Here is an 18639-nt window from a genome sequence, read left to right as displayed (position 1 = left end):
TCCCTCCGGTGTGTCCTCCAGCCCTTTTGATATAATACCAACAGTACTGAGCAGCCCTGCTAAAATTACCAGCAACCTTCTACTGGCTGCTGAAGATGGCATGTGCTCAGTCCTGGTTCTCCTGGACCCTAACACACATCCCTTGACACAATTGATCACAGCATCCTGTTAGAAAGACAGAGGCACTGAATGGGGTTATCTGATAGTACATTAGAATTGTTTTCATCTTACCTATCAAGTAAGAGGTTCTGCACCTCTGTGAACAACTATGTTTCTTCATTTTCTTCTGCAAAGTATGGTTTTCCTCAGGGGTCGGTCTCTGCCAATCTTATTTTCCTTATACACCTTATACATGCTTCCCCTTGGGCAAATTCTGCAGAGATATGGCGTTTCTTTCCATCTTTATGTTGAGGATAGTCAGGTGAACATGCTCTTTAGATCCACAGACTCTGATGTGCTGTGTGCACTAAATGACTGCCTTTGCAATGTCAAAGACTGGATGTCAAACAACTTTCTTCAGTTTGACAAAACTGAGGTCCTTGTCAGTGCGCCCCAGCATATGGCTGTTCTCTCTAAAAAGGGGAATCACCAGGTGCTATGATTGTGAATACTACTGTTGTTACAAAGCTCTGAATTGAACCCTCCTGGCCGCTGCATCACTAAAATAAGTCTGGATATAAAATCTTACATACATCTGATGTTTTATATATATTTTATCTAGTGATAAGATGTTTGCAGCCCAGGAGTCAGAAGATCCCAGTCAAAGGACAGAAGGACTTTTTGCCCAGTGATTAAGATGAGAAAAAAGCAACGTTTGAGAAAAAAATATGTTTCAATGTTCATTTTGGAATATGACCATTATTTTCAGACAGACTTGAAAAGTTGTCAACTTGTCCTTTAATGTCATATTTGAAAAAATTGAAAATAAAAATGATTTAGTGTATGCAACACATACAAACATGGAATAACTGGAATAGTGTGCACACTGATGCAGTCTTAGTTTGACATTATCATGAAATATATTACACCACAACAGCCATTGTCAGCATGCAAGTTTTTATTAGATTGAAAACAATTATGTGGTTAGAAATTATCATCAGTGACACTGATATGAGTGCACAGACATCCACTTCAATCATCAAATAATCTTCTGTTATTTCATACAGGTTTAATTTGGCTATATTGACTTCCAAAGCTTTATATGCTTTACATTATGACACTGCCTATTATTATCCAGCATATGTAACCATTAAACTACAGTTCACGATTAAGAACCTTTGCCCCCCCATGACGTTTAAGCTCTGGACCTTCCCAGTCCAAAACATTTCCTCTTGGCACTCTCATCCCAGAGGACATGCCTTTGATGGTGGTGTCACACAGGACAGAGTCCCACATGTTGACATCACTCATCTCCCCGACAAAACTCTGTTTGGCATCCAAATAACCGGCATAAGAGTCAAAATCTTGTCCGATGACAACCTTGCCCTTGGGACGCATTGTGTGACCTGGCTTATAAATTTTAGTCAGGCTTTTCCTCCCATTCATGAAGAGGTCAGTAGCACCTGTACTGGAATCCCAGGTGACACACAGGTGGGTCTCAAGGGCACCAAGATGAGGGACGTGGAAATTAACACTCTCTGAATCTGCTGATGTACTCAGGTACAAGCCCACACTGTAACACACACATATTCACTTCATTTGTACAGTCTTTCATTGCAAATTTAAACCATGTCAGTTATAAAAGAGCTTAGTACATGCCGGTCAGTCCCTCCAGGAAATTGAGATTTTGCAATCGCCATAACTAACACATATTTAAGAAATCTCAGCAATATTTCCAACAGCATGCAATTTTGCCAAATTATAATCATAAAAAATGTAACTATATTTTTTTTTAATGGCATTATTGACTGATTTTATTTGTTGCTATTACTGAGGTGAACGTTTATGAAAGTTATTTAATAAACTCATAGATGGAACTCTAGTTCAGTATTTTCTTTTTTTATATAATGTATCACAATTCTTGAGAAAAGTTGCAAAAATAATAAAATCATGGAGGGACTGGGCAGTGATGTCAGTTTAACACAATTTCATGCAATAATACACAAGCACACAATAGCATTAGCAGTTAGTACAAGTAGCAGTAGTATTGTCAGAAATATAATTTTTTTTTTTTTTGTCACAAAGTGTGGAGCACTAAGTGTTTACCTGCCATCTTTTAAACGCCACAAATTCAGCTCATCAGCCTCTGGAGTCCGATAGGCAAAGAGGATGATCTCACGCTCGCTAGGGAGCTCTGTGGCAACACGCATGCACAGAGTGAACGCCTTCAAGTTCAGAGGTCTAACAGGGGTCATCTCAACATAATCTACATTTGTCTCACTGGGGAATACCACGGTCTTAATGGTAACACTCACTGAAAGACAGGACACAGATTTAGAAGTTACAAAGAGTTGGCAACAACAATGAAAACATCCCATTGGCAAATGCTTAGCAATATATAAGACTGGGAATATGTCAATAAACTGTATATATATATATATATGCTTTATAAGTATTATAAGTAAGTAAGTACATTTTACTTGCATAGTGCTTTTCATAGACATAACTCAGTGTCTTCAAACAGATGAAGTGACCACTCAAGTCACATGATTAAAAAAGTGCAAAACTACACACAATAAAAACGAAATGTTGAGCAGTTACATACAGTTTAGCCAAATGCCTGTCTAAACAGGTGTGCCTATAGCTGCTTTTTAAAAGAATCTGAATCTGTAAAAGTGCAGGCAGAGCTTTCCATAGTTACATAGACACATATACAGGAGCTCTCTATGTAAGAATGAGAATTTCAAACTATAAGCAACAGGTAACCATTGAAGAGATTTAAGAATAGGTCTAATGTGAGAACCTCTATGATCTAGTAAGTAGTCTTGTGACACCATTTTGGATTGCGATCAAGAGGAGACATATTGAGTGAGGAGAAAAGTAGACAATTACCTGCCAATGCCGTGGAGATGGCAATGAGGAAAAGAATGCATGAAAATCTCATTTTGTCTGAGTAAACCTGCAGAAAAAAGAGAATGTACTTAAGTAATTGCTTATATTTTCCATTTTGAATTAAATGCAGTGTTTGACCACTGCCAGTAGTTTTCATAAGTAGAAAAGACTCCATAGAGATATAAAAGTAGAATGAAGCTGTATACATACTGTGCCGCTGTGAAGATGCTGCTACCGAATACGTGAACGGAGGGTTTTTATACCTTTACCACCGAAACTCCTCCCCATTAAAATATACTGATGACAGGATCTCGTAACCATTCCTTGTTTGTCTTATTAATTGACTGATATAAGATGCATGTGCCAGGTTACCCACAATATGACCTTGAGGGCATAAAAATGTTAAAATATGAACAGGTCTTCTCAGGACATCTTCTACATGCAGCTGAATGTGGATCCTGTTGATAGTAACCATAAGAGAGCACAAAAGAACAAAGCATACTGGTTAATGCAAATCTGGCGATTTACTATGTTTTTCAGTTGTCTACAAATCCAATGAGAAGACCCAAACCAAAACTGAGTTGATCCCATTGGTAAAGTTAGATGAACTGAACGGCAATCCACCCAGTCACAGCCATTTGACCAACGTGCCAGGCCAGGGAAGAGTAAGCAGTTGGAGTTTTATGAGCATGTTCAAACACAGTGCTTCTGTCACTTACAACTGGCCATGATAACAGATTAGGGCATAACAGATCAGAATTATGAAAAGGCTAGTTAACTGGTTAGTAATGTAGAATTTTCTTTGTAGCTTTGTCTAGTTACATGATGTGTCAGCTCAGCTAACATTAGTCACTGACCATGAAACTAAATAGGCTATCCTACATGCAAGTTAGTTAAAGTCACTACTGTTGTGTTTTTAGATAGTTATGGACAAAGAAGAGAATTCACCACAGAGACGTTAAAAGAGTTTCTCACAAAAATAATAACCTCTTCCTGCCTTGTGGTTTTGTCCACCTTTGATGTATTGTAACCATAGACTGTATATAAAATGGACGTAACATCAGTGACGTCACCCATTGGTTTGTGGACTGCTGCCCGGAAGTGAATAGTTTCGGATCTGAGCAGCGCCATCTTGAAAATTTCCGTCGATGCCGGGTAAAAAAATCCCACGGATTCTACTTATATGGGCATCAGGAGGGGCATGAGGCGCCCTCCTGAACCTGTGAACCAATCAACCTGTCAATCACGACGTAGCTACGCCCTAATGCATACCCTGCTTTATCGTCAAATAGCTTTAAAAGGCTTTAAACTAGCGATTGAGACCATAAACACATTTTGAAAACGTTTACTGAGGTTAGAAATCAAGTGAGAAGTTGGTGAATTCTCCATTGACTTGTATAGAGACGGAAGTCCTTTTGACACCAAAACGGTCGCCCCCTGGTGGCCTTTTGATAGAATGCAGTTTTAAGTTACTTCTTCGTTGGCCTCATTTCAGAGGACCAGAACTCCCCACCTGATTGTAACTGTCAAGTGTAATGACACCATGCGTGATTTTACCAGACGATTTCTGTTGGAATTAAAATATCTGGATTGATTTGCTGGGCCCAAATTATAAAGAAGTCCAGTTTTTATACCAAGCTTCACTCTTTCATGTGGATTAATCTAAAACCTCTGCAGTTTAGAAACTCAAAGGGGGTATCAACTAAAACTCTTCTTACTCAACCCTGAATTGCCAACCATTTTGACCATGTTGATCATGCCACTTGTGAGTGGTGATGCCAACAATGGGGATAAACGTAGGCTTAAAACAGGATGTAATGACATTGCGCATACTAGTAGTTGTAGTGGTTTCATTAAAATTAGAATAATAATCACAGACTTTCTAGTGTCCAGCAGGCTGGATGTATAAAGTAATGGAGTGTCTATTTGCACCCCTGGTACAAATAGCCTCGGCCACACAGCTGAACTATTTGCACCCTAACAACGTGAAAACATGGTGGACATTCATCTTCCACGCCAACAGAAAAGGGCGAATTTAGAAAGGTTTCATCTCTAATGTTTGTTCTTAAGACATTCCTGGCAGGAAAGTTGTATTATATTTTCATAATCTTTCCTCAGTGAATGCATACAAGCGGTCTGTCAGTTAGAAATAATTTGTTCTAACTGCAAACGTCTTAGAACATGCTGAGTGAAGCCCATGTAGCAGGAATTACAATAATCTAGCTGGGAGAAAGTGAATGTGTGGATTCAAGATCAGTAGAGGACAATATAGATTTTACTTTTGCAATATGTCTTTATTGAAGGAAGAAGGCCTTGACAAGCTTATTAAAATGCCAATTGTCATGGTTGAAAATGATACCCTGATTCTTAGCAGCAGAAATAATGTTTGTAGATTGGTGCATGTTCAGCATAACAGTTATATGACTTGAAAACCACTGAACAAATGACCCAGAGGAAGCATGTACGATGAGAACAGGATTCGCCCAAACAGACCAATCATATTTCGGCGTGTACTGTTTTAATTTTTAACCACCATTTTGTTGTCATTATACACAAAGGTGTGTGTGTATAATGTGTGTCTAAGGCAGCTCCTCTGACTGGATGTTTGCTGACGGACAAGTCTACTAATGATCACTGACTACTTTTCAGCCATTGGTGGAAAGTAACTCAGGACATTTATTCAAGTACTGAAGTACACTTTTGAGGCACTCGAGTATTTCCATTTGATGCTACTTTATACTTCCACTCCACAATATTTCAGAGGGAAATATTGCACTTTCTACTCCACTACATTTATTTGACAGCTTTAGGCACTTTTCAGATGAAGATTTGATGCAATGGATTATATAATAAGTTTATAAAATATAACCCACTTTTAAAGATGAAACCAACAAGCCATGAAGGAAAGGTGTGTTTATTGTTAGAACAACTACTATTTTTTTTAGACATACAAGATGGCATCCATGCATCGTGAGCTCTACTGACCTGTCCACGGTGGTGAACCTCTACTTTGCACCTCTAGTTTGTATTGAAATTTGTCACTTATTACCTCTTACGCTTCATATTGTTTTTAAACTTTGAAAACCTTAATTGGTACATGATATTTTGTGCTAATCGACAAAGCAGAATTTATTAGCTTTAGTTAAAGAGCACTGACGCATTGTTTGTGTTACCTGTTGCGCTTAAGGATGGACTGTAATTATATTGATAATAGGTGGGAACGTTAAAGTAATGAAGGATCAAATGATTGGTTTATCATTTTAACACATGAAGTAAGTTGTGAAGTAAGACCATTGTTTTTGCCTTGTAATTGTGCGTGTCTTGTGGAATTATGGCTCATGTTATTGTTAAGAGGCCCACTGCTCTTCCCTTGCTTTGACCTGTGTCCACAGCAGTGTTGGGGAACGTTACTTTTAAAAGTAACTAATTACATTAAAAAGTTACTTCCATTAAAAAGTAACTAGTTACATTACGGCATTACCTACTGAGAAAAGTAACTGGTTAGAGTATTTTGCGTTACCGAAAATGAAAACCCCTTCGTAATTCCTCCACAAGGAAGGAGAGTTGGTCTCTTGTGTCTGTGTCCATTTGGCATAGACCGATAAAAAGAGCTGGGTGAGTTGGTGTCACAGCCCCTTTGGATGTCTTTTGGGGCCTGTGCTGGGCATTCTGGTGTGTTTCTCTCTCCTCAGATCCTGACTGATTGGAGCACGGGGCTCTGACTACATGCAACTCAGTACACCTGGCCAGTGTCCTGTGAGTTGATGATAAAAGCCCTGTCTCTCATTTGGTCGGTCTCGCTTTCTGAGGACAGCAGCACCTTTTTGTTCTGTTGGAGTTACTCTTTTGTTCAGTTATTCTTTTGTTGCATATTCAGTTTAGCGTTTGGATTATTGTAATAACTTAAATATTTCTTTGGTACCTTTTTAAACTGTGTGTTTCCGTCTTTTTTGATACAGCCTTTGAGCCAGGTCGTGTCAGTTGGGAACTCACCGGTTTGATTTTAAGCATAGAAAAAGAAGAATTTGCCTTAAGGGAAAGGAGTGGTGACTCTTGCCTAAATGTGTAAAGGGAGAGAATAGTGTCTCACCTAAAAGAAGAAGCAACAAAAAGAAGTTTGCTTAGTCAGGGGAGAGAGTTTACTCTTTGCTGGCTGGATCCCTTTTGGACAGGGCCCAATAAAGCCCTAAGTGTATTTGGTATACACTAGAAGGCGTATGTTTTGTGTGTCTGTTAAGCTGAATTGATGTGTTTGTGAGTATAAATTTGTGTGCTGCAATGTCTCTAGATGTGTGTGTGTGTGTGTGTGTGTGTGTGTGTGTGTGTGTGTGTGTGTGTGTGTGTGTGTGTGTGTGTGTGTGTGTGTGTGTGTGTGTGTGTGTGTGTGTGTGTGTGACTATTGTGTATGTGAAAAAAAGAACAACTCCAGTTTGAATGCTTGTGAATATTATTGAAACATTTTCATGACAAGTTTTACTCATCACGTGTCATCTTTTAACTGAGAGCTCCAGACAGGTCGAGTCCACTCTCTACACACAGTGTGAGTGAGCTGATGTTTCTTCAATGTGTCTCATCAAGTGAAACTTCCTGCACTGCTCACAGGTGAGAAGCTTATCTCCGGTATATGAGTGGGCTGATGCATCTTTAAATGTCCAGACTGAGTAAAACTCTTCCCGCACTGGTCACAGATGTACGGCTTCTCTCCAGTATGTATGCGCTGATGCATCTTTAAATGTCCAGATCCAGTAAAACTCTTTCCACACTGGTCACAGGTGTACGGCTTCTCTCCAGTATGACTGCGCTGATGTTTCTTTAAATGTCCTGACTGAGTAAAACTCTTCCCGCACTGGTCACAGATGTACGGCTTCTCTCCAGTATGAATGCGCTGATGCATCTGTAAATGTCCAGATCGGGTAAAACTCTTTCCGCACTGCTCACAAGTGTACGGCTTCTCTCCAGTGTGAGTGCACTGATGTTTCTTTAAGTCTCCAGAGTGAGCAAAACTCTTCCCGCACTGGTCACAGATATACGGCTTTTCTCCAGTATGAGTACGCTGATGCTTATTTAAATGTCCTGACTGAGTAAAACTCTTCCCGCACTTCTCACAGATGTACGGCTTCTCTCCAGTATGAATGCGCTGATGCATCTTTAAATGTCCAGATCGGGTAAAACTCTTTCCGCACTGCTCACAAGTGTACGGCTTCTCTCCAGTATGAATGCGCTGATGTGTCTTTAAATGTCCAGATACAGTAAAACTCTTTCCACACTGCTCACAGGTGTACGGCTTCTGTCCGGTATGAGAACGCTGATGTTTCTTTAAGTCTCCAGAGTGAGCAAAACTCTTCCCGCACTGGTCAAAGATGTACGGCTTCTCTCCAGTATGAATGCGCTGATGCAGCTTTAAATGTCCAGACTGAGTAAAACTCTTCCCACACTGGTCACAGATGTACGGCTTCTCTCCAGTATGAATGCGCTGATGCACCTTTAAATGTCCAGAGTGAGTAAAACTCTTCCCGCACTGGTCACAGATGTACGGCCTCTCTCCAGTATGAATGCGCTGATGCATCTTTAAATGTCCAAACTGAGTAAAACTCTTTCCACACTGGTCACAGGTGTACGGCTTCTCTCCAGTGTGAGTGCGCTGATGTTTCTTTAAGTCTCCAGACTGAGCAAAACTCTTCCCGCACTGGTCACAGATGTACGGTTTCTCTCCAGTGTGAGTACGCTGATGTTTCTTTAAATCTCCAGATTGACTAAAACTCTTCCCGCACTGCTCACAGGTGTACAGCTTTTCTGCGGTATGAATGCGCTCATGTATCTTTATATTTCCAGATTGAGTAAAACTCGTCCCACACTGCTCACAGGTGTACAGCTTCTCTCCAGTGTTGATAGACTGATGACACTTTAGACATGTTGAGGAACAGAAGCTCTGCTCACACTGGTCACAGCAGTGTGTTTTCTCCCAAGTGTCGGCACGCTCATGTCGATCAGTTTGTCCTTCTTTGAAACCCTCCTCAATCTTAATATGAGGTCTGGCTAGGTTTTGTTTCTACAATGCAAAAAGAGAGAGAGAGAGACAGGTAGTCATTAGATAATGGTGTTGTAGTCAAGACCACCTAACCCGACACCGAGTCAAGACCAACACCAAGACAGCATTTGAAGTTGGTGGGAGTTTTACATTCAATCACAGTAAAATATAAAAGATGTCACTGCAGCTGTGGTCTCAACTGGTCTTGAGATAAAAGTCAGAGTCTAGCTGATCAGAAACTGAGTGAAGACAAAGAAAATTCAGTCGATTCTGATACAAGACCAAGATCTTAAAAATGTGACTGATCTCTAGTCCTGCAACACTATTAAATAGTAGAACTGAAACAAGTTTTAATGTATGAAAAACATGGAGCAAGTAGATGTGAATAAGGCATTTCCTTTTCCAAGCCAATCGTTTTCTTCTACTAAACACCTGTGAGTGCTGTATGGCTCTTACACCATGGCCACTTACCAAAAAGAACAAAGAGACACAGCGTTTAAATCAATCTCTGTGTGTTCAAATGTGTTCTTGTCAGTTTAACTCATGGTTAGGTTAGTTTCAACCAGTCAGTTAGATGCTAACAGAGCCTGAAGCATCAGAACTGTTGCTATGGTTACAGGCTCCATTTAAAAAGATTGACCAGAACTAAACACATGTTTAGAGACCTCTTCCAACTGAAATCAGTGTTTTACAATGTCACTGACAACAAGTGGCATGTTTCCTGTCCCACCAACATTTCCCAGGTGTCTTTTCTGGCTCTCACCTCTGCTGATGAACTCATGTTAATGCTGATGTTAGTCTTCATCTCTGTCCGATATTCCTCTTCCATCTATCACCGTAAAACAGGTACGTTAATGCCAATAACAATACACAGCAAAGAGTGACTGTCAACCCTAACTAGGCAATCATAGACTCCGACAGCCACCATACCTCCCCTTCACTTTATGATGTGCATGATTTTTAAAAAGAAGGATTTTTAGGAGATTGCCATTAGTGTAAATAGTAAACATAACAATAAAGAGCTAAAATACTAATAGTTAAATCCACAGTGTCTTGCATAACACCAAAATGCTTTAAAGTGTAACATTTATAACCGAACACATAGTAAACTAAGATGAAAAACACTTTTTCTTACCGTTTCTCTGTTGATGAAGTTTAGCAGCCTACTGCAGGTAATAGCTGCAAGTTTGACAGATGCACTGATTGTTTCCATGGTAACAGCAGTCAAATCCAATTCAAACTACAAACAGATCTGTTAGCCCTATCCAATGTTTTTTGAATATAAACAGGCCATACTATGAAGCATTATATGCATTAAATAGATATATAATGTCACAGCAGCCCTGACAAACTAATTTTAAAAAAATGAATGAGAGAAAAACAGAAATTGCAGCTGTTAAACAGGATTATTCATCAGTTCACACTCCCAACACTTGCACAGTCAAATTAAATTAAAGACAAAAGAAATTTCATCAAGTATTGTAGGCCTACTTTAGTCTGTGGAACTTAAATTACGGATTTTTTGGACTTTTGATAACTAAATAATATTTGTTAACGGGATCACTTAATTTTTGGTTTTGATGTTCTCATTAAATTTGTAGACACTTCTCCCTTTAAAAGGCTACAAATTAACCCGTGTGCTCAGGTCATTTTGTGTCCCCTGATGTTTGCTTTTTTGAAAGCTGCAAGATGCCCTGAAAACCTGGGGGGTATTCCAGAAAGCGGGTTATAAAGGAAAACTAGTAGTATGTTAACCCCCGAGATGAGGGGAAACTCTGTGTTATCTGCTCCAGAAAGAGAGGTAACTGAAACTCAGAGTCAGTCACCATGGTAACTGGAACTCAGAGTCAGTCACCATGGTAACTGACTCTGTGAACATAGTTTCTACCTGTCTCCTCCCACCTGAAGCAAGCTGCCAAACATGGATGGTCCGTTTCTTCGCAATCCGATAGATATCGAGGCAGTATTAATTCGCAATGCCTTATGTTGGGAGATGTATTCAGGGATCAATTGGATGTGCTTTCACTCTGAGATGAATATCTGTTAGAACGGTATCACTGTTCATTACACTCAATCATTTCTTAACATTCTCCGGCCATATCTGCCTTTTTGTTAATCTTATTTTATTTTATGGTACAAATCGTCACATTTTAGTCTTAAAGATAAAGATACATTTATTGATCCCACAGTGGGGGAAATTAATTGCTACAGCAGCTCAAAAAATACTGATATAGAAAAAACAACAAACAAAAACAAATATATACAACAATAAAATTAAAACTAAATAAAAAGACCCTAAAATGCAATTATAACACACACACACATATATATATATTATTTCATTTTTAACTGCTTCCAAATACGTTACACCACTTTTTCACCTGTATGCTACAATTTTAAGTGAGGTAAGTTAAGTCAGTGGAAAACTTAAGCATTGACTCGGGCAGCAATTTTCTCCCATGCCGCTCCTCTCTCCACCGTCTGCAGTAGTGTTACTTTTTAGTGAGATATATGATCATATTCACCACAGGCCTGCAGGGGGAGCTCCAGTTACAGTGAGGTGACGTAACTCGAGCTTGTTTTCTCAGTAGTTGCCATGGTGAATCAAGGTATCGGGGCTCCATTGATGATGGCTTTGTATAGTGGTTGCGCACGCGCCAAACTCAAGGTGAACATACTCAGAGTTGATTGAACTAATTCTGGTCAGCTGCTCTGGAACCGGATACTCAGAGTTTCCCATCAGGGTTAGACTCAGAGTTTGTTGAACCTCCTGCCTGGAATAACCCTTTGGTCAACATACCTGGACTTTGTGTGTTTATTTTTGCTTTTAGTTAAGTTTGTCTGCCCTCTAAACAATGTGTTATGAAATGGCTTGATCAAAGAATAATAAATAGATGCTGTTTTTAAAAAGTCTGGTGTCACGACACCTGTAACACCCACAGCTCTGCAGTATCAACTCAGTTTTGGTTTGGGCCTTCTCATTGGATTTATAGACAACTGAAAAACATAGTAAATCGCCAGATTTGGATTAACCAGTATGCTTTGTTCTTTTGTGCTCTCTTATGGTTACTACCAACAGGATCCACATCCAGCTGCATGTAGAAGATGTCCTGAGAAGAACTGTTCATATTTGCTTTTATTTGTTTTTTTTCTGCCCTAGATGAAATCGTGTGTAAACAGGCACGTGCATTTTATATCAAGCAATCAATAAGACAAACAAGGAAGAGTAAAGATATCCTTTTATCAGTACATTTTAATGGGGAGGAGTTTGGGTGGTCAGGCTATAAAATCCCTCCATGCAGGTACTCCATAGCAGCATCTTCACAGCGGCACAGTATGTATACAGCTTCATTCTACTTGTATATCTCTATGGAGTCTTTTCTACATATGAAAACTACTGACAGCATTTAACTAAATATTTCAAGATAACTGAGCAAATGTGCAATGACTTAATTCAATTCTCTCATTTTCTACAGGTTTGTTCAGACAAAATGGGATTTTTATGCGTTCTTTTTCTCGCTGCCGTCCCCACGGCGTTGGCAGATACTTGTAAGCTCTACTTTTGTGTCCTAATGTGTGTGTATGTGTGCATGTATTGAACGTATAAATGTAATGTTTTGTTCCAAAATGTAAAGGTGAATGAACTGACTGGCTGAAAGTAACTGATAAGCTGATGAGCAGAAAATTAATCAGTGACTATTTTAATAGTTGATTACTTGATTTAGACATTTTTAGAGCAAAAATGTTTTAAAAAATGATCTGGTTTCAGCTTCTGAAATGTGAATACTTACTAGTTTCCTTTGATGATATGATGACCAGCCTTGCATATGAATTCGTAATTTCTGTGTTAAATGTAATATGTAAAATGCATCAAAGGTCTTCTCCAAGAGATTGTTTAGTCATTTATTGTGTGTTTTTAGTGTGTTATTATATATTCTTAGGTATTTTGTGTGATTTCTATGTTTGTTGTCTTTGTGCCATGTATTGCGGTATTGCTGCTTGGACATTTTAAATTTCCCCTTGGGGATTAATAGAGTCTAATCTATCTATCTATCTATCTATCTATCTATCTATCTATCTATCTATCTATCTATCTATCAATCTATCTATCAATCTATCAATCTATCAATCTATCAATCTATCAATCTATCAATCTATCTATCTATCTATCTATCTATCTATCTATCTATCTATCTATCTATCTATCTATCTATCTATCTATCTATCTATCTATCTATCTATCTATCTATCTATCTATCTATCTATCGTTCCATTAAAGGGTTAATACGGGGAGTGAAAATTAAATCTATCAAACCTTTAATATTTACATTTAAGAATGCTATAAAGTGACAACTGCCCAGCCAGCATGTACATGTGGGCCCAACATGGGTTACATGAGGGCTACGTGGATACTGGGTGGGTATGGGCTTGAACTGGTCCCACATGGTTTCAGTAACATGGACCCACATTGCAGCCTAAATTTAACCCTTGTGGGGCCTACATGGACATGCTGGCTGGGTAAAGAGTAAAAAAAGGTTTTAACTGAGTGTGAAGAATGACACTCCTTACATCCAAGTTTAAGAAAAACCTTTTCAGTGGAACCACGTGTAATTTAAAAACTGCATTTGATTTATTTGAAGACCTTAATATCTCCAGTCGCAATTAACCTGCAAAATCAACAATGATCTGATATATTTATTGTATATACACCGGAAACATGTAAATAAGGATGAAATTCTGTTGGTAGAAAGCATAGACTGTATATAAAATGGACGTAACATCCGTGACATCACCCATTGGTTTGTGGACTGCTGCTTGGAAGCCAATAGTCTCGGATCTGGGCAGCGCCAGCTTGAAAATTTGCGGTGCATGCCGGGTAAAAACCCCCCACAGATTCTACTTATATGCGCATCAGGAGGAGCAAGAGGCGACCAAAGAACCTGTGAACCAATCAACCTGTCAATCACGACGTAGCCACGCCCTAATGCATACCCTGCTTTATCATCACATATAAAATCAGGGAGGCCAAAATGTCCCAAATGAACATCATACTGCATTGAAGAAGCCTTTAAACTAGCGATTGAGACCATAAACGCATTCTGAAAACGTTTACTGAGGTTAGAAATCAAATGAGAAATTGGTGAATTCTCCATTGACTTGTATAGAGACGGAAGTCCTTTTGACACCAAAACGGTCGCCCCCTGGTGGCCTTTTGATAGAATGCAGTTTTAAGTTACTTCCGCGTTGGCATCATTTCAGAGGACCCGAACTCCCTGCCTGGTAGAAAGTGATTGCAAACGAAATCAGTGTAGGCTTTTCTGGCATTATCTCAAAAAGCGTGCTCACTTCTGAAGCACTTTTAAGTTGAAAGAATTTAAATTAATTAGAAAGTTTGCGAAGAGTATAAGTGATGGATTTTTATTTTTCCTTTTAGGGTCCAAAAATATACTTATACAATATATTTTTAGTTTATCGACATACTTTCAAATATCTAAATGTTTGCCAGTGGGATGTTTTTCATTGTTGTTGCCAACTTTGTAACGTAACAAAATCTCTGTTTCTTGTCTTTCAGTGAGTGATACCATTAAGACCTTGGTATTCCCCAGTGAGACAAATAGCGATTATGTTGAGTTGACCCCTCTTAAACCTCTGAACCTGAGGGCGTTCAGTCTGTGCATGCGTGTTGCCACAGAGCTCACTGGACAGCGTGAGATCATCCTCTTTGCCTATCGGACTCCACACGCTGATGAACTGAATTTGTGGTGTGAACGGGACGGCAGGTAAACACTTAGTACTCCATACTTTATGACGTAGCATAAGATTATTGATTACAATACTAGCACTACTTCTACTAACCAGATACTAAGGATCCAAGATGAGGCAATATTTTGTCACTACATTCTCCTAAATTTTACCATTTTTATGGTAAAATACTAAAAAATTATGTTACCTCTACTATTTCTGACAATACTACTCCTGCTTGTACTGCTAATGCTGTTGTGTGCTTGTGTGTTATTGCATGAAATTCAATTTTGCAGGCAACTGACCTTAACTGATGAACTCTATAAGTAATTTGTGTTAAACTGACATCACTTCCCAGTCCCTCCATGATTTTATGTATTTTTGTGATTATTGTGGCCAAAATGCTCAATTTCGCAGCAACTTTTCTCAAAAATTGTGATACAAAATTACAAAATAAAATAGTGAACTAGAGTTAGCAGTGAACAATACTTCTACCACTCCTACTTCTATTGCTACAAATCATCACATGTTATTGCATGAAATTCGATGTTGCATGATCATGATAACCTGTCATGTCAGATGGTTTGTTACACAGACCCATGTGAGAAGTCTTCCTTTGAAATCCTTGATAAAGGGCAGGCACTTTAAAAAAAAATACTCAATCAATTTAGCTGCCTCGCAAGGTAAGGAGAATGAGCTAAACTGATTAAATCTGTAATGAATATGTGTGAAACTGAATTTATTGACACTTATCAAGCCCTGTTTGTCTTTTAACACTGATATATTTTTAATTTTGCAATGTTTGTACTGCTGTACAAATGAAGTGTATGTGTGTGTTTAGATTGTCCTTGTACCTGAGTTCATCATCAGAAGCTGCTAGCTTCAGCGTCCCTCAGCTTGGTGCCCTTGAGACCCACCTGTGTTTCACCTGGAATTCCAGTACAGGTGCTACTGCCCTCTTCATGAATGGGAAGAAAAGCCTGACTAAAATCTACAAGCAGGGTCACACAGTGCGTCCTGATGGCAAGGTTGTCATCGGACAAGATCTGGACAGTTACTTAGGTGAATATGAGGCTAAACAGAGTTTTGTTGGTGAGATCAGTGATGTCAATTTGTGGGACTCTGTCCTCTCAGACAGCACCATCAAATACTTGTCCTCTGGGATCAGAATATCAGGAGGAAACGTTTTAGACTGGGGAAGTATAGAGTTTAAATCCAGTTTTGGGGCAAAGATTTTAAATCGTGAACTGTAGCTGTAATTGTCACACATGACATGCTGGAATAATGTAGGCAGTGTCATAATATAAAATAAAGCCATATAAAGCTTAAAGTCAATGTAGCCAGCTTAAACCTGTATAACATATAAGCAGAAGATGATTTTATGGTTAACCCTCCTGTTGTCCTTGAGTCGAGGAAGGAAGGGAGGAAGAAGGAAGGAAAGGAGGAAGGAAGGGGAGAAAGGAGGAAGGAAAGGAGGAAGGAAGGGGAGAAAAGGAGGAAGGAAGGGAGGAAGAAGGATGGAAGGATGGAAGGGAGGAAGAAAGAGAGAAGGAGGGAGGGAGGAAAGGAAGGAAGGAAGGTAGGTAGGAGGGAGTAAAGAAAGAGAAGGAGGGAAGGAGGAAGGTAGGAATGAAGGAAGGAGGGAGGGAGGAAAGAAGGACAGAAGGAAGGGAGGAAGGAGGGAAGGAAAGAAGGACAGAAGGAAGAAAGGAAGGGAGGAAAGAAGGAACAGTCAAAACAGGCGGGGTCAATTTGACCCGGGAGGCCCACACAAAGGTTAAAGTCTGTGCACTCAGGTCAGAATCATTCATGAGCATTTCTTACCACAAATGTGGCGTCTCACTGTAATTGTTTTCAATCCAATAAAAACTTTTGCTGATAATGGCTGTTGTGGTGGAATATATTTCATGATAATGTCGACTTAAGACTGCACCAGTACTCACCGGACATATACAAAACCAGAGTAGTTATTCCATGTTTGCAATGCATGTTCTTTCAATCTTCATAATGCACTTACAATGGAAGTGATGGAGGACTAAATCCACAGTCCTGAATGTTTTTTCAAGTTTAACTCTGAACTAAGCAAGCTATATGTGTTGTTCATTGCCCTCTAGTGGACAAAGAAAAGAGCAGTTTAGTATATATTGTGGTTGCAGCTCCAACTCCAAATACTTTTTAAGGACTTTTGGGGTTATTTAGCTTCATAATCAATGAAAAACACACAGGTGCCACCCAGGGTAGACTCTGCAGACCATAATAGCATTTTGCTTGCTCTGGCTTATCTACCTGTAGTCAAGAGGTCAGACAAAATAACTAAAAACATCAAACAATGGACTCCAGACAGTATTGACAGACTACAGGGCTGTTTTGAAACCACTGACTGGAATTGTTTACTGTCCTCTAGCAACATTGATGAGCAGGTGGACACAGTGACATCATACATCTCCTTTTGTGTGGACAGTATAATCCCAACCAAAACCATTACAATATTCCCTAACAATAAAACCTGGGTCACTAAAGAACTAAAACAAGCACTCAATAAGAAAAAAAGGACTTTCTTCACTGGCTCGGAGGAGGAAAAGAAGGAGGTCAATCGAGATGTCAAGCGTGCCATTAAAAAGGCTAAACTTGACTATAAGAACAAAGTGGAGGTCTCCTTTTCCCAGGGGAACCTCCGCTCTGCCTGGCAGGGCCTGAAGAACATGGCAGCTGTAAACTGTACTACATCCAGTCATAAACCCATCCAGGTTGATGGCTGCAACACAACATCTCTACCCAACGACCTCAACTTGTTCTTTTCAAGATTCGAAAAGGACAATAGCGCAGAGCTAAAGACCATCATCTCCACACTCCATCCTGATGATTCAACTTTCACCTTCAGCAGGGAAGAGGTGGTGAGAGCCCTCCAGAGGACCTGACAACATCTTTGGGCGGACCCTAAAGCACTGTGCTGAGCAGCTGGGGGAAGTATTCCAGCAGCTGTTCCAGACCTCCATGAACTGCCACGGTCATTCCCATCCCCAAGAAGGGCCCCACCAAGGTACTAAATGACCTGAGACCTGCCCTGACCTCCTTGGTGATGAAGGTGATGGAGAGGATTGTCAAAAACTCCATCACCAAATCTGTTGAGCCATTGATGGACCCACTGCGGTTAGTATACAGGGCCGGCAGGGGGGTGGACGAAAAAAAAAGGATCGATTGCAGGTGTCGTTTGACGGGATATGTTTCGATACTAGGCTTGATATCAATCTATTTTGGTCAATACCTTAGTGATACCCAGCCCTAATTGTGATGCCTTGTAGGGTTGCAAAGGGGCCGGAGCATTTCCAATAAATGTCCAGTAAATTTCTGAAAACTTTCCATGGGAAGTTAAGCTGATGAATTTGAGAAAATATTCCAAGTTGGAAACTTTCTATGGGAATATATGGGAATTAATGGGAATTCACTGGAAATGACATCTGACTGATTTATTTGGGATTTGAACTTTAATCAATTCGAAAGAAAAAAGTACACAATAGAAAGATAAGAAATAAATTATGATACAAGATGTTTTTTTCTAACTACATTTTAAGTTCCTTGTTATAGGCTAATATGCAATTTGGTAAATTTCCAGTTTATTTCCGTTAATTCCCATGGAAAGTGTCCCAGATTTAGCCTTGTGTATATTTCTAAAGACTGTGTGTACATTGAAGTCAGATTACACATATGCATGACTATATACTTGACCAATAAAGATGATTGCCTATGAGTGTCATCTACATTAGAGAAAAAAAAGTGAGTGAGTCAGCAATGTGCACAGGTCCAAGGCACGGACGGGGTTCGAACCCGCGATCTTCGGTTTACGAGACCGACGCCTTACCACTTGGCCACCGCGCCTG

At 39.6% G+C, this 18639-nt stretch overlaps 3 protein-coding genes and 1 non-coding gene across 5 annotated transcripts in view; 1 reads left to right on the top strand and 3 right to left on the bottom strand.

Annotated features, from left to right (window-relative positions):
* Nucleotides 1-963: 963 nt before the first annotated feature.
* Nucleotides 964-18639, bottom strand: part of LOC133999599 (C-reactive protein-like) — a 92664-nt gene continuing 74988 nt past the window's right edge. The window contains exons 1-3 of one of the 2 annotated variants that reach the window (XM_062438840.1): nt 2992-3058; nt 2206-2413; nt 964-1672 (exon numbers count right to left, since the gene is read on the bottom strand). In XM_062438840.1, coding sequence (XP_062294824.1) covers nt 1255-1672; nt 2206-2413; nt 2992-3043 — 678 coding nt within the window. In that variant the 5' untranslated portion in view covers nt 3044-3058 and the 3' untranslated portion in view covers nt 964-1254. Of the gene's footprint in view, nt 1673-2205; nt 2414-2991; nt 3059-18639 lie in introns of those variants that run through there. The other variant, XM_062438841.1, reaches the window with a different exon arrangement.
* On the bottom strand, nt 7521-10232 carry LOC133999165 (zinc finger protein 271-like). The gene is given in 4 exon segments (XM_062438349.1): nt 7521-7613; nt 7616-9040; nt 9783-9848; nt 10155-10232. Coding segments are annotated over 4 exon segments (1662 nt in total).
* LOC133999600 (C-reactive protein-like) lies at nt 12289-16643 on the top strand. The gene is made up of 4 exons (XM_062438842.1): nt 12289-12353; nt 12496-12568; nt 14592-14799; nt 15603-16643. Exons 2-4 carry the CDS (start codon nt 12511-12513, stop codon nt 16012-16014), a joined length of 678 nt encoding a protein of 225 aa, XP_062294826.1. The 5' UTR covers nt 12289-12353; nt 12496-12510; the 3' UTR covers nt 16015-16643.
* Nucleotides 18566-18637, bottom strand: trnat-cgu (transfer RNA threonine (anticodon CGU)). Its single transcript has one exon. It is a non-coding gene; the product is annotated as a tRNA-Thr (tRNA).

This window comes from Scomber scombrus, chromosome 18, assembly GCF_963691925.1.
Source record: "Scomber scombrus chromosome 18, fScoSco1.1, whole genome shotgun sequence".
In the NCBI taxonomy this organism is placed as follows: domain Eukaryota; kingdom Metazoa; phylum Chordata; class Actinopteri; order Scombriformes; family Scombridae; genus Scomber; species Scomber scombrus.
The sequence above is the reverse complement of the archived record's forward strand: the minus strand, read 5'-3'. Positions and strand labels throughout refer to the sequence as shown.